The following is a 23,397-nucleotide window of genomic DNA, read 5'->3' as shown; positions in this document are numbered from 1 at the left end:
CAATTATTCATGGGACAGAAAAGAAATACAATTTAGATTTGTAAATGTAATTCAGTGAAATGATTGTTGAGTGTAATCTTTATAATTATTTTTTCAGTGCATTAATAATTACTTTCCAGGAAACATTACTTCTCTTTAAGTGCTTTCCAACTAGACCAAAGAGTCCTTTTTAATATTTAACTGAGCATTTTATTCAGATTTTTATTTGGATATTTAATTACTGTAGGATCATACTTCAGTGGAAATGACCTAATCTGATAGTATTGATGGTTCATTCTCCTGCTGTTCGTAAACATTTTACTTCTTGAAAAATCTCATATTCTTCGACTTTCTGGAAATAATGTTATGTTCATCCCTTTATTTACTCTTTCATTCAGCAAAGTATTTATGGTAAAGCTGCAATGTACTGAACATGAATTAGCTGTGAAAATGAAAAAATACATTTCCTCTCGTTGAGCTCACATGTTATAGGAGGAAAGTAGGTATGTAAGTATGAAAGTAATAGGCAGGTGCATAGATAAATTACAAGAAAGAGAAGCATTGAAAAGATGCATCAACAGTGTTTTCACACATATTCACCAAAATATAATCCTTGAATCTTTCTTTTTTCCCTCTAAAAGTCTCTCTTTTAAAAGATTTCTCCCATCACCCTGAAATACATAAAGCTATTACATATACAATGAATATTTAATCCATATTATCTATCTATATGCATATTTTATATATATATATACATACATATATATATACACACACACATATATATATATCTAAGAATCACACAAGGTGAAGTGAGAAGATTTCTAGAGGACACGCTGTTAAAGAGAAGAAAAGTTCAAGGAAACACATATGTGTTCAAAACCTCCCCGCATTTACCTGTAAATTCCAGCAATTTAACTCATGACTTCCTCCACCTCCTGGGTTCTTTATTCAACAGATGCTATCTTGATGCTAGGCTATACCAATCCAGCTGTGAAGCTCAACATTTTTTAATCTTCCCACACCAATCCATCAGAGTTCAGTTGTGCAAAGCATTTATGATAAACTAAGAATAAATAAAAATTTAACAACAGATATATCACCTCACACACTAGCAAAGTAATGACTAAATATTCTCCAAGCCAGGCTTCAACAATATGTGAACTGTGAACTTCCAGATGTTCAAGGTGGTTTTAGAAAAGGCAGAGGAACCAGAGATCAAATTGTCAACATCTGTTGGATCATCAAAAAAGCAAGAGAGTTCCAGAAAAACATCTATTTCTGCTTTATCAACTATGCCTAAGACTTTGACTATGTGGATCACCACAAACTGGAAAATTCTGAAACAGATGGGAATACCAGACCACCTGATCTGCCTCTTGAGATACTTGTATGCAGGTCAGGAAGCAACAGTTAGAACCGGACATGGAACAACAGACTGGTTCCAAATAGGAAAATGAGTACGTCAAGGCTGTATACTGTCACCCTATTCATTTAACTTATATGCAGAGTACATGAGAAACGCTGGGCTGGATGAAGCACAAGTTGGAATCAAGATTGTTGGGAGAAATATCAATAACCTCAGATATGCAGATGATACCACCCTTATCGCAGAAAGCAAAGAAGAACTAAAGAGCCTCTTGATGGAAGTGAAAGAGGAGAGTGAAAAAGTTGGCTTAAATTCAACACTCAGAAAACTAAGATCACGGCATCTGGTCCCATCATTTTGTAGCAAATAGATGGGGAGACAGTGGAAACAGTGGCAAACTTTATATTTTGGGGCTCCAAAGTCACTGCAGATGGTGACTGCAGCCATGAAATTAAAAGGCACTTGCTCTTTGGAAGAAAAGTTATGACCCACTGGGACAACATATTAAAAAGCAGAGACATTACTCTGCCATCAAAGGTCCATCTAGTCAAAGCTATGGTTTTTCCGGTAGTCATGTATGGATGTGAGAGTTGGACTATAAAGAAAGCTGAACGCTGGAGAATTGATGCTTTTGAACTGTGGTGCTGGAGAAGACTCTTGAGAGTCCCTTGGACTGTAAGAGATCCAACCAGTCCATCCTAAAGGAAATCAGTCCTGAATATTCATTGGAAGGACTGATGCTGAAGCTGAAACTCCAATACTTTGGCCACTTGATGAGAAGAACTGACTCATCTGAAAAGACCCTGATGCTGGGAAAGATTGAAGGCAGGAGGAGAAGGGGTCGACAGAGGATGAGATGGCTGGATGCCATCACTGACTTGATGGACATGAGTTTGAGCAAACTCTGGGAGTTGGTGATGGACAGGAAAGCCTGGTGTGCTGCCGTCCAAGGGGTTGCCAAGAATTGGACAGAACTGAGTGACAGAACTGAACTGACAGCATCATTGGCCTCTGTGGTCATCACCACTGCCTAATCCTGCCCACCTCCACACACTCACACACACTGGAAAATTTTACTGGCCCCTCCACTCACTCCTGCCTATATCTATCTTTCTAGCCTCTCACCTCTCCTCCTCCTTCTCTTCCTTTCTCTCCCTTCTTTCACTCACTCTCTCTTCTTGTCTAGTAAAAACCCGAGAATGTTCTCTAGCTTATGAAGAGGAATTTCCTTTTCCTAAAGCCTTCATATCAGCAACTAGATCTTGGGAGGGTGGGTTCGTTGAATTTAAAAGTGTCGAGGCAGGAATTTTTACTTTCAACCTGAATAATTCATCGAAATACAGTCTTTTTCAAATATCTCTATTTTTCTACTCAAATCTATTCCATTAAATTGTGAATTCCTCTCTGCAGCTACAGACTCCTATGCACTGTGTTACTGATCTTTGATCTCCTTTCCCCCATCCTCTGTCTCCAGCACCTGGTAAGATGAACACTAGACATGAATTTTTAAATGTTTTCTTATCTTTTTTTGTTTGTTTGTTTTCTTATCTTAATGGAACAAAACTGAGTTCTCACATTGATGACTACGATACTACTCCTAGTTGGAAAATTTTTCCTGTTCCTTGTTCTAACTTCTAAAATTCAAGATGCCTGTCTTAATTTAATCTCTTCTCTGAAGCTTCTCCCTACTGTTCTGTCTACACTGCTATCTCTCTTTTGTTTATTTTTCTTTTTTGGTGAACCCCTAAGACACATTTCGTTCTTTGCTTACTGTGTGTGTGTGTGCTAAGTTATTTCAGTTGTGTCTGACTCTTTGAAACTCTATGGACCATAGCCCAGCATGCTCCTCTGTCCATGGGATCTCCAGGCAAGAACACTGGAGTGGGTTGCCATGCCCTCCTCCAGGGGATCTTCTCCACACAGGGATCAAACCAACATCTCTTATATCTCTTGCATTGGCAAATGGGTTTGTTACCACTAGCACCACCTGGGAATCCCTTGCTTACCGGACAACATATGTTTTTAATTCTTATATGTCTTAGGTATATCTTTTCTTCAATCTAGCAGAAAAGATGAGTAGGTGGGATATACGTGCTTAGTCACTTAGTTGTGTCCAATTCTTTGTGACACCATGGACTGTAGCCTGTCAGGCTCCTTTGTCCATGGGGATTTTCCAGGCAAGAATACTGGAATGGGTTGTCACGCCCTCTACCAGGGGATCTTCCCAACCCAGGGATTGGACCCAGGTCTTCTGCATTGCAGGTGGATTTTTTTTTTACCACCTGAGCTATCAGGGAATCCCAGGTGGAATATAACTGCAGATTAAATACTTAAGGAAGGAATTCAAGGAGTATATAAAAGTTAAATGACAGAAACAAATTTGAGACAAGATTTCCTCAGAGGGAGGGTTCTTTACAATTTACTTCTTGTGTTCTACAGTAACGTGTGATTTATATGAGTCATGGTATAGTTTATTGGCATCTGTTTATGCCTTAGTTCTAGTGAATTTACTAAAACTCAGAAAAATGTGATACAACAAATAGTATTCACAAAAATGTATTTAAAAGTCATAAAAATAAATAATTGTACTTTCTCTGAAAATATTCAGAATGGGCCTACTAATTCTGTTAAAATCTTTATAGCCATACTATAAGATTCTAATGGTTTCTTTTTTTTAACCAAACATTAAAATATCTTTCAATCGTATAAGTTGAATTTTCCTACCATTATAAAAGCCTAGAATCGATTACTTTTAAATCACTTAAATAATTCTAATGAGGCAAAACCTTTTAGTAAAACTACTTCTCCATTTCCAGCAATTTTACTACTTTTCTATTTCTCTTTTGTTAGAAATATGTGGATATGAAGTGGATTAGATCAGAGCTTAGTTGGTTATGGACTTGTTAGGACGTTTGTGTTAGATATTTTTAAAAGCTTGAATATATATGCCTTCTGAGGCTCTGATTCCTTAAATCCACTCTCTCACCACATGTACTAGTTCCTTGAACTTCAACATGATGCTCCCAGAGGGGGACCAAGTTTGCATGAAACTCGGTGCCAAAATGCCACTACTTTATCTTCATCAAACAGTTATTACTCTGAGTCTGTCGCTGCACATGTAAGGCTCTGTGCTAGAGAGGCTCCAGGGATAGATAGTTATAAGCAACGGCGTATGCTCTACCAAGCAGGAAAAGGTGAAATGCTGATTTGCAGGTTGGGTAAAATGTGCTTCAGGAGTTGCAAGGAGGAAGTCATCCCATGGTTTTAATGAGGGGGCATTGGAATGGTATTCAATGGTCAAGTCTAAACAGGCAGAGCAGGAGAGAGAGACGTGATCTGGGAAAGAAACAGAGGATCACAGACATCCTGGAATAAAGCTGCCGGGGGCAGGCAGCAGTCCTCGGGGCTGGGGCAGAGCCAGATCAGAGATGTGAGAGAAGACATAGGTAAGGTCAGACCACACAGGGCACTGAGAGAGCGCCTGGAGTCCGGACTTCACTCTTCGACAATGGGAGTCACTGTCAATATTTTTGGTTGAAAACTGACATATACACCATGATGTTTCAGACTGGAAGCTTAGGAGGGTGAGTTGTATAGGGCATACGGGCCAAAGAGACATCTGGAGGCAGAAGGCTCAACTGGAGATTAGTTTACAACAGTACAGAGGAGTCAGGACTGGAATGGTGGCAGAGGATGAGAAGGAAAGATAAGGCTACAAGAGGCATGCGTGCTCAGCCGCTTCTGTCATGTTCAACTCTTTGCGAGTCTGTGGACTGTAGCCCGCCAGGCTCCTCTGTCCATGGGATTCTCCAGGCAAGGACACTGGAGTGGGTTGCCATGCCCTTCTCCAGGGGATCTTCCTGACCCAGGGATCGAACCCTCAGCTCCTGTGTCTCTTGCACTGCAGGCAGATTCTTTACCCACTGAGCCACCTGGGAAGCCCCACAAGAGACACAGCAAGTGATGAATCAGTATGCCTGGCTGGCTTACTAAGGGTTGAGGCAGAGGGCAAAGAACTTAATCAGACCTCCTCTGGGGGGCCTCATCTTCGACTCCTCCTTGTGTTAGATATTTATTAATCTGGTTTTTGAGGCCCAACTTCTCCCCCATTCTCTTTAGGACTGCTTCACTCCCAACAGGACACAGGTGGATGCAGGACAATCCAGTCCCTGCTACTCCTTCCCTGGAATCCAGAGTTAGACCCAACAGCCAGAGAGCGGTCTCTCTCTCAGGTGCTGACTGTGGCCATCTTCTTCCATGTGAACTGGGAAGCTGAAAAAGCTGCTTTACAGCAAAAGAGAGTAAGAAAGTAGAAGTGAAGGAAAAAAGATGAGAGCTGGAGAATCAGAGCTTGGTCTGGGCTTCCTGTTACACTTTAGTCTCTGCTTTCATGTGCCACTAAAATGCTGCTGCATACCTCCTCTTTAATTCTGCAGGACAGCCTCATCATGCAGCCACACATTTCCCCCTTTCCCCTTTGATGAAGTTGGCTTGACAGGGTTATTGTTACTTGTAGCTCAAACAGTCCAAACTGATACATTCCTCCCCAGAAATTCTCCATCTTCAGTCAAGGTGTTCTGGCCACTCTGAACACTTCAGATTTACTGACTCCACACTTGCATGCCATTTCCTGCATCTAGAATGCCTTTCCCTTCCAAATCCTGCTGACTCTGCATGCATAAATCCTGATTATCTTTCCTTCCATCTCTCTCTTATTAAATACTCTTCGAGTGACCCATAACATCTGTAAATTGTAACATTACATTTTCCCACTTCAATCCCTGATTTTAGTGAACCTATTGGGAGAATAATTAAAACTACAAAAGAGGGTGAAAGGTGGTGGATGGTAGTAGAAAATCAAGACATTTATGCTTATAACATATACAAATGAAAAGATAATGGTCTACTTGGCTATGGATACTTCTGACAACAAGATGGGTTCAAGAGGTACCAGTAGGCCACTTGGGCAAAGTAGATATTTCACAAATGATAGTATATTCATTAAGAGGAGTGTTAGATGAAAGAAAATAAAAATAGTCTTTAAACAACTAACGCATGACACACTATTGTGTAAGTGCTATAAACTCAATATTATAAATATCCAGAGGAGGTCCCACAGCAAGTGAGAGACAGGGACCTTGCCAGGGCTTCCCTAGGGCTTTTTTCACTGTGCTAAACCATCACACAGGAAATAAAAAGATATATGTTAATTTTTAGATGAGACAATAATTCAATTTTTTAAAAACAATAATGTATTTTAAGTTTTCATCCATTAAAATAATACTATTTCCTGGTGGCCCAGACAGTAAATAATACTCCTGCAAAATGCAAGAGACCTAGGTTCCATCCTTGGGTTGGGAAGATCGCCTGGAGGAGGGCATGGCAACCCACTCCAGTATTCTTGCCCAGAATATCACCACAGACGTAGGAGGCTGGTGGGGTACAGACCATGGGGTTGCAAAGAGTCAGAGTGACTAAGCACAGCACAAAATTTTAATATATCCTAAGAACCATCTTGAGTCTCATGCCTGGGCGATGTTATATACCAAAACAAAGAAAGAAAAACCTAACCCCGCTCAAAAACAACAACAATAACCACAAAGCAAAACAGATTGTTATTCTCTTTCAAAACACTAAAGAATATCTTTTATAAAGGCATCTCTTTGCCTCTAGAAATGAGAAAAACCAGTCTAGTATCCTGTGAAATCTCACATAAATTCTGAACATAATGAAGTTTATTTCCCCTTCAGCAATGGAGCCTTTGTTCTGGTGACTTACGATGCCTCTGGAGAGGAAAACACAAAAATGCCTTATGAAAGCAGTGAGAAAATGTCTAGCAAGTGGATGGACATTTAATGAACAAGACAAAGTGCCAAGTAATAGTTACTGTCTCTTTCTGCTTGACTCAAAGGAACATCCCTAAGACCCCAAAGCACTCACACCAGAAGATTACATGAGTAGCACTGGTTAGCACAAAACCACTGTACAAACAATCTGTTGCTAAGCAGGGCAGAAATATTGTTTACACAAAAATGGGATGATCTCCGGTGAATACTGAAAGACAGTGATAATTTCCATAACCAGAAAAAGCAATATTATTCCATTTCAACTGCTCTAAAACCCTGAGTTGCTTTGGCAGTTGCTTATTCTGGCTTCGTTGGTTTTATATCATCCTCATCTCTGCAGCTTTCCATTTACTAAATGACAGTGATTTTTTTTTTTCCCCTGAAGCTTTGGCAAAAAAACAAAACCATTCTGTGTGGTTTCCAGGGCCACCTTGCAATGGTCATACAATGACTTTTTGGTGCCCCTCTCATAAAAGCCCATTTGGCTTATACTCCCAGTAAAAGTGCTGAAAATATGATCAGAGAAGGTTCCATTAATAGCAACTGTAAACTATGCATTTCTCTAGCTTTATGGAGCCTTTCACTGAATAATGTTTATAATACAGAGAACAACACCTGGGGTGGCTTCAGGAGAGGAAGAAAATACAAAGACACTCACCTGCATTACAATAAGGAGGTCAAAGACCAAGATGAAAGAAGCCAGAAAGGCTCTGGAAACTTCATCACTGGGCAAAAATCCCCGATTCAGTTTGTCCCAGCTGATCCAGTCAGTTGTAATGACAAGTACAACCACAGACGTCAGAGTAAAAAGAACTGTCCTGCAAGGAACACGACAGTAAAGAACATTAGAGTAATAATATAAACAGTGGGGAGTGCACATGATCTGCTGTATTAAACATCTACCCTTTGCCAAGTACTTATCCTAAGGCATAGGCCCCAAAACGAAGATGAAAAAAGAATCAACTTGAGCTTTCTTTCAAAAGCAATTAGAAAAAGGTATGATAGTATCTCTTTCAAGGTTTTTCCTAAAGAAAAATAAGGCACTGATTATAATACAAATAATTACAACAAAATATTATAAATAACCTTACTTGCTGAGCAGAGCTGAGCTGAATTCGCTCAGTCGTGTCTGACTCTTTGCGACCCCATGGACTGGGGCCCCCCCAGGCTCCTCAGTCCATGGGACTTTCCGGGCAGGAATACTGGAGTAGGTTGCCATTTCCTTCTCCAGGGGATTTTCCCGACCCAGGGATCGAACCCGGGTCTCCCGCATCGTAGGCAGACATTTTACCGTCTGAGCTACCAGGGAAGCCCAACTTAGTGCACTATATATTCCAAAGAGAGCATTGGTTGTAACTCTCATTATATATATACATTGTTTTACTGAAGGTGGCAGACATACATAAAGCAGATGGGTAATAAAGTCCTTGAATTCCATGATCATCCTACAAAAGAGAGGATATAGATAGATGGGTCTCCTTCATCATCCCCAAAGCCTGACGAGCTCTGTAGAGGAACCACTTCTACATGCTGAATGCATAGCCTCTTCTAATGGGACTCATATCACAGATCACTTGGGGCCTAGTGACTTATCCAGGTCACACAATGTCTGATTCCCCCATCCCTAGTTATAAGATACTGTGTGTGTTAGTTGCTCAGTTATATCCGACTTTGTGAATGCATGGACTGTAGCCCACCAGGTTCTTCTGTCCATGGAATTCTCCAAGCAAGAATATTGGAGTGGGTAGCCATTCCCTTCTCCAGGGGATCTTTCCAACCGAGGGATCGAACCCAGGCCTCCCACATTGCAGGTGGATTCTTTACCATCTGAGCTACTAGGGAAGCCCATAAGATATTAGGGGCCTGAGATTTTTCTTTCACATATTTTTGTAGCTCCATAAAATCTTACATAATTATATGCAGATGGAGTTCAAAGAACATTTGTTGAAACTGTAACAATTATCAAATAAAGTTTTAAAGAAAATACTTAAATTGGTCTATAATATTGATATTCAAAGTGAATCTGAAATGTGGGCAGTGAAAATGCAATCTGCCAATGTAATAGAGCCTCTGCTTTCAGAGTGAACTTTGTACAAAGATATTGTTTTGAATTATAAGAAGAAAAATGAAAAAGAAAAAATATTCTGAAAATAATTTTAACGTAAAGGAATAAATAAAATAGAGAAAAGAAATGGAATAATATGAACCATCCTAGAATTCTCTTAACAATTGGACAAAATACAAATTTCTAAACTGAAATTTGGAGTTTCCTTTTTACAACTTTCTATTTGGAACAGGTTATATTTTGAGAAAATGAGTATAATGAACTCGTTTTTAGATTTTTACCCTATGAATAGAAAAGATACATTTTTTTAAATTTTAGAAAATAAAAATTTCTTAAAATTTATTAAAATTGCAGATTCTAAAGAACTTGACTTGTTATCTCCAAAGTATAAATTAAAAATTATCTATGCTACTGTTTAGAACATCTTTGAGCGTTTCCTGAAATCCAAATGGATTAAATGAGCATGAGATAAATCCTAAATAATTATTAAACTACAACAGAAAGAAATTGCAAATATCATATAGTCAAACATAAGAACAATGGAATTTTAAACAAATTTTAAGTCAATTTGTTTTTGTCTTCTTGAGTTTGAAAAACTTTAAGCAAATTTGAATTGAATTACAATTTCTTTTGTCAATAGGAATATAACAACTTTCATGAAGAACAGATAGATATTGACTATTTTTTGAAGCTCTTTTTTGGTAATAAAGGTATTTCCTCATCACTCTTGGCTTTTCATATGTGTGCTTCACAAGGATGCTATGAATATATATGCTTCTTAGTATACACTGTATGACCGTTGTTCAGTCACCCAGTCTTCTCCAGCTCTTTGCGATCCCACAGACTGCAGCATACCAGGCTTCCCTGTCTGATACAGGTTGGTAAATGGTTGGGATCCCAATTCTCTCAAGCTCCTCCTTTTCTGCCTATTTCACAAGGCTCCCCCACCCTCCTGTTATCCAGGACAAGAGGGTGAAGTCTTGGTGAAACAGGGTTACTGCAGCTCTAAGGCCAGCATCCATCCTATTGGTCTGAGCCTACGATTGATAGGTTAGTATTTTTTTTTCCATTTATTTTTATTAGTTGGACGCTAATTACTTTACAGTATTGTAGTGGTTTTTGCCATACATCGACATGAATCAGCCATGGATTTACATGTGTTCCCCATCCTGAACCCCCCTCCCACCTGCCTCCCCATCCCATCCCTCTGGGTCTTCCCAGTGCACCAGCCCCGAGCACTTGTCTCATGTTAGTATTTTTAATGTCATTGCTGCACTTTCCCCAAGAGACACCTGAAATCTTATTTTTGTGAAGACAGTTGATTACATAGGAATTCATATTTACTGTTACTTCATTGGTCTAAGGATGTAAACTGATACTGTAAATTAAATATTAATGCAGAGGCATATTTTTATGTGACAAAATCAGAGATTTTGAAATAAGTGTTTGATGAGTAATCACAAGTCTCACCTATTACAAAATTCACAAAGGAGTTATTTTGTTTTTAAAATTTATTTTATTGAAGAATTGTTGATTTACAATGTTGTGTCAATTTCAGTTGTACAGCCAAGTGATGTAGTCACACACACACACACACACACATATACATATATATTCTTTTTCATATTTTCCATTATGGTTTATCACAGGGTACTGAATACAGTTCCCTGTGCTATATAGTAGGACCTTGTTGTTTATCCACTCTATATAAAATTGTTGCATCGCTAATTCTGAACTCCCCATTCATCCCTCCCCTTATAGCCCTTTTCCTTGTCAACCACAGTCCGTTCAAAGGAGTCATTCTTACTTATGCTAATAATATCACTGTGAATAAAGTCATTAAAATTAATCATTAAAACTCTTTGGTAATTAGAATTTATCATAATGTCTGTTGTAGAGCTTCAGAGCTCTACAGAACTTCCTGAGAGCAGAATGTCCCAGAGCTTCCTGAGACCAAATCTATACCAATTCATGTCTTAGATGTTTAGTTTATTTGATATATTTTATTTACCCAGTAAATAATAATACTCTTTCTAAGAGCTTTTCATAGATGCTTTCCTGGTTTTATTAATTACTTCTGTTTTGACAAAGAGTATTGCTGCAGATCTCAAGAGAAAGTTACTGATAATATTTTATTACTCCAAAGAGAAATTAAAGGAAGTATTCTGCCTGATATTTAATATTTAATACTACAAAAAGAATAAAAATGGCAATCATTAAATATGAATGCATACAGCTCAGAGAAGGAGCTCTAAAAATAAAGGCAAGAGGATGGAATAAAGAAAAGGAAAAGAGGATCAAAATACATTAATTGGTTATTCCACCTCCAAAATTACATTCAATGCCTTATCTAGATATAGATAAGATATAGACAGTTTGTGGAAGTAAAACTATTGCTTGTGGTTTGTTTTTCTGAGCCACCTCATAAAATTGATAGATTTTACCATGCTATGATAATTCAGTTAAAGCACCAGTTTCAAAGAGCCATGACTCTATTAGGTTATACAAAAACAGTCACTTTTATGTGAAACTTCTATGAAGGAAACAGTAACAATAACAAATTACTATTACAGTCATGGGCTTCCCAGGTGAAGAATCTGCCTGCAGTGCAGGAGATGTGGGTTCGATCCCTGGGTTGGAAAGATCCTCAGGAGAAGGTAATGGTAACCCACTCCAGTATTCTTGCCTGGGAAATCCAATAGACAGAGGAGCCTGGTGTGTTACAGTCCATGGGGTCACAAAAGAGTCGGACACAACTTAGCAACTAAACAACAACAAAAAATTACAGTCATGCCACCTGCAACGTGTCAGGAACTGGTATACGAGCTTTACACAAATTAACTAGTATAATTCCTATGTGTGTGTGTGTATAATGCTTACTACTATCCAATATTGGCTAACTCCAAATTGCAAGTGCAGAAACTGAGTCAGAGAAAACTCAGTTAACTGAACATGTGCTATGGATTTTACCAACTACATAAAATAAAAGATATAAGATGACTCAAACCCAGGCTGACTCATGAAAGTCTGTGTCATAACTGTTGTACATACTGCCTCTCATTTGACGCACTTGATTTTACCCTCTTGTTACTAGATCTGTACATAAGATCTAACTCATTTTCCATTTTTATTATTAATGTAAGTATAATGTTGGAAGGATATCACCCAGGAATACTAAACATTGAAAAGTAAAACTGGCAGAACCTCTAACAAGAACTGACAGGAAATGGTTAAAAAGGGATAGTGAAAATGGAAGTGAAAATGGAACCTCATGGATGCTAGCCATCAATGCAGCATCCTTTGGTTTTTATTTAACCAATATGGTTGAAAAGATGTTTACTCTGGATCATGATTCTTGGGAGTTCCAACTTCTCTTTTTAAATAGCATCCAATTAAACAATTATCTGGATTATTTCCTTTCAAGCTGCAGCCAGCAGCAGCAGGACATTCTGGCTCATCAATTCCACTGTCTCTGGTTTCTGGCCACCAGTCAAACAGAAAGAACTCATACATAATTATCAGCTCAAGTGGTTAGTCTTACTTCCGTGTTTTCAAATTTCCAGTGTGTTTGCTTTTCCTCAATTGCTGTTAACTCCTCTTAAATTAATAGGAATTAGAATGTGAGACCAAGAAGGGTTAAAAGAGCTTTTCTAATTCACTGCTTCCCAATCTTTGGGGTGGGCTCCTGGGAACCACAGGGTTGCTATGGAACTGTGAATTTATATGTGTACTACGAGTTGTCAGTTAAATGAGAAAATTAAATGCTTCCAGAGAGGTTAGGGAACTTGTTCATGTCACACGGACTGCCAGGGACAGAACTACCATGAGAACTGACTCTGAGCCAGGACTTGCCCTGTAGTAAACTACTTTCTCTCTTTGGCTGAAAATCTGTAGATATGCTAAGAAATTTAATATCATCTGGATCTCATCTGGAAACATACTTTATAATCTACTCAAATATCTGTTACGTATGTTGATTGGAAATGGAGTAGTGCATGTAAATGAATCAAGATAATTCCCCAATAGTGGTTTAATTCATAGCCTTAACCATTCTTTCACTCTAATTTCTTGATTTTTAAAAAACTACTGAACTTCTATTTTAAGTAACTAAATTAGTTAACATTTCTTTCCCTCTTCCATTCATAGCCACTGTAAGATAGACTTATTACACAGTTAAATAGCCTGAAATCAGAGATTAAATCAAGAGAGAGAAGAATTGGCATTGAGCTTGGATTATCCACAGAGGGCTAACTCAGTGTTAATCATCACACAATTTCATTTTGACTAAACCAGGCAGCAGGGATGTAGAGAATCTCCTAACTCGTATATTATATGTTGAGTAAAACAAAATCATCAAAATTTGATCATGTTTTATCCTACTAAAAATAGCAATTTCATGTGATTCAACATAATAAATATGTTTTCATATGTTTTAATAGATTAGCCATTACTCATGTTCTAAAATGTTTATAATCTTTTATTCCAGTCATGATTATGATATTTTTTTCTGATTATGTTGCACAATTACTATAGTGGCTAAAAGAAGTAAAAATCACTTTAATTTTTCTATAGTACTTGTGTTAAAACATTGGAGCTCAATCAAAACAAGTCAGATAGTATTTTATAATTTCTCATAAGAAAATAAAAATCTGTGAATCTTATTAAAAATGAAAGTTTTAATGTTATCACTATAAAAAAGAATGAATGCATGGATCAAGACAGCAAATTTAATCTTACAATTAAGATTTCATATGTTAAAGTACTAAACACATAAAATGAAATGTGCCATGCCAATAGAATTTAAAATGATTTAGAATCATTATTTCTCACCATGTTGTTTAGAGGGGAAAATAAAACAAGCAGGCATAAACAGAAGAATACTCTTCTTCACTTTCCATTGTAAAACTGCAAGCCAGTTTAAACATCCAGCTCCATTTGGAACACCAACTACCAGCACACAGAAGTTGTGACTTGAGAGATGGCCATGAGAGAATCCTGACACTTTCCCTTTTGCTTGTTTTAATGATCAATGTTACCATTGCAACTCTTAGTAAAAGAATCACCACTTGGGTTCTCAAGCCAGTTCATCCTGAAATTCATGGGTTTACTCAGCACCATCACCTAGCTAATGAAGTCAAGATTGCTCCTGAGAAGTCTGTAAAGAAATGGTTTTAGTGTCCTTCCTGTTTCCCACTCTTAGGAGCAAGAAGCACCCCAAGGGAACACAAAGGTGATGCTTGCTTAGTGACCTAAGGAAAGGGCACAGCTTCTCATGTGGCTTTGTTTAAGGAAATGCTACAGTCAGTTCTTGGCCAACCTGAACACATGTGTTAAGATAGGATCCTGTGAAACAAGATGCAGTTATTAAACTTACCCTGTTTGTGGCTCTATTGGGATTTGGAGATGGTAAAGTAAATCATTAGACTTTAATGTTATCCATTAAACTATACGTTTATGTGTTATTTATCTTTATATCTCTCTATTATTCCATGAAGAAAAATGCCCTGAATACAGCAGGAGCTCAAAAAGCAGTGAACAAGTTGAAACGAAGAAGCTACTTAGCAACTCTTGTTTCTGATAGGGCATGAAAGAGGTGGTTGAAAAAGGCACCTCTGGGTTGGGTCATCTGGCCATGCAGATTGTAATTTATGTGGATGGGGTCCTGGCATGCTAATCTACATAAACAATGCCCCTTGGAGTTCTGCAGTGTCCAACCATTGCAACTTAATGTGGAGTCCTGGCCGTTGGCAATTTTGACATAAGAGGTGGCAAATGAAATGGCCACATTCCTTTTAGTGGCCTGAATTTCTCTAGCTGTGTCTGAGTGATGTCAGTTTATTCAGAGGTACTTAAAAGTAGCTTATTGATACAGAGCATAGTTAATTTTGGTCAGAAGAAATCAATTTAGTTTCTTTGTGTTTCATAATTCTAGATGTGGAACAAAACACATGTTTTAGGAAAAAATTACTTAGTACGCTGCAAAGTTCTTTGGATTTGGGCTGTGTCATCCATTATTAATTATCAATGACTGGCATATTACTGATATTTTTTTAAAAAGTAAGAATAAATCAATTGATTTAGTCTAGTAAAGTTCAGCATTCAGAAAACTAAGATCATGGCATCTGGTCCCATCACTTCATGGCAAATAGATGGGGCAATAGTGGAAACAGTGGCTGACTTTATTTTTGGGGGCTCCAAAATCACTGCAGATGGTGACTGCAGCCATGAAATTAAATGACGCTTGCTTCTTGGAAGGAAAGTTATGACCAACCTAGACAGCATATTAAAAAGCAGAGACATTACTTTGTCAAAAAAGGTCCATTTGGTCAAGGATATATGGTTTTTCCAGTAGTCATGTATGGATGTGAGAGTTGGACTATAAAGAAAGCTGAGGGCTGAAGAACTGATGTTTTTGAACTGTGGTGTTGGAGAAGACTCTTGAGAGTCCCCTGGACTGCAAGGAGATCCAACCAGTCCATCCTAAAGGAAATCAGTCCTGGGTGTTCATTGGAAGGACTGATGTTGAAGCTGAAACTCCAATATTTTGGCCACCTGATGCGAAGAGCTGACTCATTGGAAAAAACCCTGATGCTGGGAAAGATTGAGGGCAGGAGGAGAAGGGGAAGACAGAGGATTAGATGGTTGAATGGCATCACTGACTCAATGGACATGAGCTGGGGTGGACTCCGGGAGTTGGTGATGGACAGGGAGGCCTGGTGTGCTGTGGTTCATGGGGTTGCAAAGAGTTGGACACGGCTGAGCGACTGAACTGACCTGAACTGAGTGGAGTAAATAGTACTTATTCCCCACCCTCCCCCAAGCTCAGATACTTCTGCAACTGATGGTACTTCCTCCAGTATTTACAGAGCAAAGGAAGAGGCCTGTGCAATGCAAAATTAGGTTCCATGGACCTAATGGGCATGCTAATTCTCTGTCTCTTAGCAAACTCACCAACTCAATTTTTCTTCCTAGTGAATTATCATGTACATACTAAATAATTCACCAATCCAACAGAAGAAAGCATGTGAAACATACTCAACTAATTGTTACCTCAGGTATAAAATGTTACCGCAAATCAGTAATGAAAGTGGTAATAAAGATAAAGCTATACATAAATGCCTATTAACTACAGATAATGCCAACAAGAACTATACCCCTGTTTGTTTGTTTAATGAAAATAAAATAAGAGCTATGATATTCCAAACATATTTTTGACTTTTAAAAATGCCAAGCAGAAGTTTTAAGTTAAATATACCATGTTGCATGTTTTCCTGTTAAATTTACTTTTTAAAAAAGAAGAGAAACTAGGATCTTATGGGGTAAGCAGAACCCAAGTATGCTTTATTTGATTTAAAAACTAGGATGAATTTATATACTGGGTTAAAAATGGAGGTTCAGGTAAAATTATGTGACTTTGTTGAAGCCAAGATGTTTACATAAGTCAAGCCAAGGCCAAAGGTATATTTTCAGTATCTTTTCAAATATCTCTTGAAGAAGATGTATTATTAGGAGACTGTCCACTGGGAAGAATGCTTTCAGAACTTAAGTACCCCTGGAAGAAAGAATCTTTTCAAAGACATTGGGCACATAATATAATAGCTAGGAAAGCAGATATTACAAACATAAAATACTTCTATGAAAGAAGATGACAAAATAGACCACAGGAATAGAAAATTCCCAACAGTCTTACAAAAATATGTAAAAGAAATTATGTCATGTCACAATGGAAGATCAAAAAATTAATATTAGGATTCATAAGAGACATGCTCCATTCTTGAATTCTAATGGAAAAGATTTTAAAAACATCTAAAGCTTTATTACTGCAGATATATATTTATTTTCTCTTGGGAACCTGTGAAGAATCTTTGATTTGTTTATAAATAATTCAGGACAAACTAGAAAGAAAAGAAAACTACTTCACTAAAAAAGAGGGAAAGAGCATGTCAGCACTAGTGATCAGAGAACCAACTTATAAATTTGATTTAATTAACAGCAGATTGCTGGCATTTGAAAAGTAGGTCATCCATCTTGTCTGGTCAACTCAGTGGAAAATTCTGAAGCTATGTAAAAGTGCAATTTTATCAAGAACTTAAATAGCTCCCTGAGAAAATAATGCTATTTCAGGTAATGTACAAGAATGACAAATAGTGTTGCTTTTTGAATGAGAAAGTCATATTGTAACACATGCATGGACGCAGAAAATTCAAGAAATATTTGAGCATGTAAGGCACAGGCATAAAGTGAAGGGACATAGGAATGATCTCTGCCTTTAAGGAACTTATCACCAGCTAAAAGAAGGCAACATATACAAACAAATACAAAGTTAAGCAAAAACCATGCTGCTATGGAAGTTTTCAGGAATATTTGATTTATTTTTATTCAGGTATGAAAAGTAGCTAGGACATTTAATGAAATTAGAGCTAAAAATGAGTAGATTGCAATAGTGGAATGGATATTGCATATAAAAGGCAAATTTGAAAGAAAATATAGAAATAGTAGCAGTGGGCAGTAGTGAAACATTTAGGAAGAGTGACAGATACTCCCAAAGTTTCTAGACTGTGTGACTAAAAAGATTGTGAAGTCATTCACTGCAGTGAGAAATATGAAAGAAAGCAGGAATGAAATATTTTGTATCCTGTTTTAAACACCTTGTTGAGTTTAAGGGACTGGTAGGACATCCATATAGGAATGATCAATAGTCAGTTGGAAATAGGAATTTGGGCCAAGGAAAGATCAGGCCCTGGATTTTGGTTAATTCAAATACAAGTAATTATTAAAATGTGTGTTTAGTTGCTGAGTCATGTCCGACTCTTTTGTGACTCCATATACTGTCAGGCTCCTCTGTACAGTGAGAGCTTCCAGGCAAGAATACTGGAGTGGGTTGCCATTTCCTTCTTCAGGGAATTTTCTCCACCCAGGGATTGGATCCATGGCTCCTGACACATCTGCATTGCAGGTGGATTCTTTATCATTGAGCCAATGTAAGAATCCATAATTGTTAAAGACATGAAGCGTAATAAGATTTTTCAGATAAAAAAAGGAAAAAGAAAAAAAAAAGACAGTCAATGACAGAATCTTGAGGATCATCTCTTTTTATGGTATATCCAGAGAAGGCTGGAGGATGAGAAGGCCACTGACATATGACATGATATACGAAAAAATCCAAAATAAAACAATACTTCAGGGGATTTCCCTGGTGGTCCAGTGGTTAAAAACCCACCTTCCAGTGCAGAGGACATAGGTTCAGATCCCACAAGACAGAGGGTAGCTAAGCCCAATCAGAAAAGCAGGAGAGTTGCAACGAAGAACCAGACGGCTACGATGAAGACCCAGGGCAGCCAAAGAAACATTATAGAAGCCAGAAAGATAATTTCAAGAATGAATATGTGTTCAAAACACCAAATACTAGGTAGAGGTTTTACAGGATAAAGACTGAAGATGGACCACTGTTGAGGACATTTTTTTTTCTTTAACATATAGACTCCTTTGAAAATTGCAAAACTGGATGTAAACTCAGACATGGGCCTAATTTGTGTTCTCCTCCCAGGATCTCTACTAGCAAAGAGGAAGAGACAATTGAGGAAATTATCTGGAAAATCAACTTAAGATATTTGGTTGCAATTAACCAGTAATTGACAATTTTATTGGCATTTACTCAAATATCTCAAGCAAAATCATCATTTTGCCGAATAGCTTCAGTCCTAGAGGGAAATTGAAGCACAGACTGAAAGAGAATAGAACATAGACAAGTGCAGTAAAGCATGAATGGCATGGTTATAATGATACAGAGGATAAAATATATATGTATATATGTTGGAAAGGAAAATTAATAGAACTCATGCTAAACCCGGATGATACTTACTGAAATAGGGAAGATGGAAAGAAAGTTGGTGTGAGAACAGATTATGAGCTGTCTTTCTTTAGAGAGCCACAGAAACCTATATTCCCTCTGATATTTCGCTGGGTGCTGGGAGCAGGCAAAATCTAAGAGGACCTTCAATGATCCTTATCCTTGTACAATCTCCTCACTTTGAGTCTGGGCAGAACCTATGAATATTGTGAGATATCATTCTTGTGATTATATTACTTTACATATCAGAAGGGATTTTTGCATATTTAATGACAATCACTGATTACTTGGCCTTGGGGTAACCAAACGGGAGATTATCTGGGTGGGCCAAACCCAACCACATGAGCTCTTTCAGAGCAGAGACTAGAGGCAGTGACGGGAAATGGAGAGCTCCGCAGTGTGAGAGGGAGGCTTCTCTGTTGTGGAAATGGAGGGGGTCATTCTTGTCTAGGAGCAGGAAGCACCCTGGCAGGCAGCAGAAAAATGGGGATGCTAGTCCTATAATCACAAGGAAGTGAAAGTTGCCCACAGCAGAAATGAGCTTGGAGACCCTGTCTCCAGATGAGAAGCCAGCTGACAACCTGTCTAAAGCCTGAGCCGAGAATCCAGCCACATAATACCAGACCTGACCTACAGACTAGAAGAAGAAAAAAATGTTGTTTTTTTAGACACTAAGTTTGTGGTGATGCGTTATGAAGCAATAGAAAACTAATACAGCTCTAGAAATTTAGCATTCTTGGAATCCTAAAATAATTGCTTACTGGAAATATTTCCAGGCCAGATATAGAATAGAAATGCTTAGCTCTTGATAGCTGACATAGTTAAGATCAGTCAAAATCATTACCTATCCAATCTGGAAAATAAATTCAGGCTGCCATGGAACATCTATTCACAGGAAAATGCTCACATAAATTAAAAAAAAAAAAACAAAATTAGCCTTAGAAGAAAACTTGGCTCAGCTACTTGTCTTCAAATGCACAAATAATTGTAGAGGGAAGGTTCTTTCAATGTCTTTTCTTAAAATGTAACAAGAAAGAAAGATGCTTTCAAAGTGCATTCAAGCATGTTAAAATGCCATCTAATACCTAAAAGCAATTTCTCTTAGTTAAATTTAACTATCTTTGCTCTAAAAGGTTATTAGTCAGGATCTACTCCATGAGACAAGCTCTTCATACATATTAAAAAGAAACCTTGTCAAAGGAAAAAGAAAAAACGGTCATAGCTTAGAGTACTTATTTATGAGTACTCAGAAGAGTAAGGCTTAATTTCTTATCTCTGAAATGGCGACAATGTTTATGATGATGATGAAGAAGAAGTAAATGATAATGATAGCAGTTATAATGTAGTAGATAGTATACTATTGCATTCAATTCTCATATAACCAATTCTATGAGGTAAGTACTATTAATCACCTCATTTGCATAAGAAACACTAGACTTTCAGAAATTAAGTAACCTGCCCAAGATCACAAAGCTTAGATTTAAATCAAATAGGGAGCTTAGATTTAAATCAGGGTATCTCTGACTTAGGGGCTTCCCAATTGGTGCTAGTGGTAAAGAACCTGCCTGCCAATGCAGGAGATGTAAGAGATGCAGGTTTGATTCCTGGGTCGGGAAGATCGCCTGGAGGAGGGCATGGCCACACACTCCAGCATTCTTGACTGGAAAATCCCATGGACAGAGGAGCCTGGCGAGCTACAGTCCATAGGGTCTCCAAAGAGTGGACAGGACTGAAGCAACTGAGCAAGCACACAGGTCCATCTCTGACTTCAATGCCAAGCTCTCAGCCACTTTGCTATCCTGGCTTCTCTATTTACAATGCCGTGAGGGATATATGTGCAATAAATGAAAATTTTAAATATTTTGTTTTACATTTTAAAGGCAATAATCCAACCATTCTTTAGTCTTATTTCTCCAGATTATTCAACAGGTATTCAAGGATAAAGCTACACTATATATTATCTCATTTTCAAATAGCTAAGGAAAGTTTCTTTTGAATTATAAGACTTAAATGTTTTTTTTTTAAATTAGAGCTGATGTGTTTAATACACAAACCCATGTTTCTCATTGGCAATAATTTTCTGTGCCTTGTTTGGTGGCATTATGAGATAAAAGGGCCATGCACTCTGGAGTCAGGCCTGTACAGGCACAGAAATGTCTGATTTGGCCCAACGGAGACTTGGAAAGTATCATCCACTGACCTAATGAAGTTAGGTGATTTTCAAAACTTATCATCATATTATGATAATTTCAAGAACATTTAAAGGATCTGAGATGCAAGAGCCTCTGGTAGGTAGTTTTCAAAGGGAGAACTTTTTTTTTTTTTTTATTAGTTGGAGGCTAATCACTTCACAACATTTCAGTGGGTTTTGTCATACATTGACATGAATCAGCCATAGATTTACACGTATTCCCCATCCCGATCCCTCCTCCCACCTCCCTCTCCACCCGATTCCTCTGGGTCTTCCCAGTGCACCAGGCCCAAGCTTTGGATGAACCGGACTCATCCAGTTCAAACTTGTACATTTTACTCAGTCTACTGTCCTCATTCCTTAAAGCTACAGTTTAGGTACTTAGCTCTCTAATACCATCCATTCCTCATCTAAGAAAGAAAGGCTCTAGTGCCATTCTGCCTTCCTTTCCAGTTCAGAGATTTTAGAAGGTCATCCCTTTTCCTTCATTTCCACTACTAGATGTTATATTCTTTTCTCATGCATAGATCATTCAACACTGACAATGTCACATGAATTTAACTGTGTGTTTGATGACAAGATGTTGGGACTGCATGAGCCCAATAAGCACTATTATAGTACAATGGATGGGAACCTTCAAAAGAAATGTCAAACCTCTATTTTTCTTATGTTTGCGATAATAGTTCAAACTGTTCATTGTGGGATATAGGAGGCTAAAATGTTGGTACTAGCTAGTGGGGACTCTTTCTTCCTACATTCTTCCCGCTTCCAGACCCCAGATGGGCCACTTTGAGAAGAGGTGAGATGTACAGAGGAAGTGGGATTAGGGAATGCTGCCATAGAGCTGAAGCTCAAATACAGTACAATCAGTTCAGTTCAGTCGCTCAGTTGTGTCTGACTCTTTGAGACCCCGTGAACTGCAGCACACCAGGCCTCCCTGTCCATCACCAACTCCCGGAGCATACTCAAACTCATGTCCATCGAGTCGGTGATGCCATCCAGCCATCTCATCTTCTGTCATCCCCTTCTCTTCCCACCTTCAATCTTTCCCAGCATCAGGATCTTTTCAAATGAGTCAGCTCTTTGCATCAGGTGGCCAAAGTATTGGAGTTTCAGCTTCAACATCAGTCCTTGCAATCAACACCCAGGACTGATCTCCTTTAGGATGGACTGGCTGGATCTCCTTGCAGTCCCAGAGACACCACAGTTTTCAAAAGCATCAATTCTTTGGGGCTCAGCTTTCTTTATAGTCCAACTCTCACATTCATACATGACTACTGGAAAAATCACAGCCTTGACTAGATGGACCTTTGTTGGCAAAGTAATGTCTCTGCACAGTACAATACATAGAGACAAAAAACTCAGCCACAGAAAAGAAGGAAATAATGCCACTGCAGCAACATGGATGGACCTAGAGATTATCATACTAAGTGAAGTAAATTAGAAAAAGACAACTACCATATGATATCATTTATACATGGAATCTACAATTTGATACAAATGAATTTATTTACAAAACAGAAACAGACTCACAGATAGAGAAAACAAATTTATGGTTTCCAAAGGGGAAAGGGAGTGGGGAGGGATACATTAGGAGTTTGAGATTAGCAGATACAAACTAATATATATATATACATATATATATATATATGTATAAATTAGATAAACAAGGTCCTGCTATATAGTACAAGGAATGACATTCTATATCTTATAAATAGGGCTTCCCTGGTGGCTCAATGGTAAAGAACCTGCTTTCAATGAGGGAGACTAAGCTTTGATCCCTGGGTCAAGAAGATCCCCTGGAGGAGGAAATGGCAACCCACTCCAGTATTCTTGCCTGAAAAATCCCACGGACAGAGGAGCCTGATGGGCTACAGTCCACAGGGTTACCAATAGTCAGACATGACTGAAGCAACTAAGTTTGCTGGCTAATCTAATAAATAAACCATAATGGAAAAGAACTTGAAAAAATATGTGTGTGTGTGTGTGTGTATATACATATATATATATATATATATATATATATATATATAGTAGCTTTATCCTTGAATACCTGTTGAATAATTTAGAGAAATAAGACTAAAGAATGATTTGATT

The 23,397-nt window shown here is 38.0% G+C and overlaps 1 protein-coding gene across 4 annotated transcripts in view; it reads right to left on the bottom strand.

The window, feature by feature from the left end:
• The window catches only part of TMEM117 (transmembrane protein 117), a 569,178-nt gene that overhangs the window by 101,646 nt on the left and 444,135 nt on the right, over positions 1-23,397 (bottom strand). For all 4 annotated transcript variants that reach the window (XM_043446530.1, XM_043446529.1, XM_043446531.1 and 1 more), the window contains one exon: positions 7,853-8,012. In XM_043446530.1, the coding sequence (XP_043302465.1) occupies positions 7,853-8,012 (160 nt within the window). The remainder of the gene's footprint in view (positions 1-7,852; positions 8,013-23,397) is intronic.

Source organism: Cervus canadensis, chromosome 25 (genome assembly GCF_019320065.1).
Source record: "Cervus canadensis isolate Bull #8, Minnesota chromosome 25, ASM1932006v1, whole genome shotgun sequence".
Classification (NCBI taxonomy): domain Eukaryota; kingdom Metazoa; phylum Chordata; class Mammalia; order Artiodactyla; family Cervidae; genus Cervus; species Cervus canadensis.
Note: the sequence above shows the minus strand (reverse complement) of the source record. Positions and strands in the feature narration are given on the sequence as shown.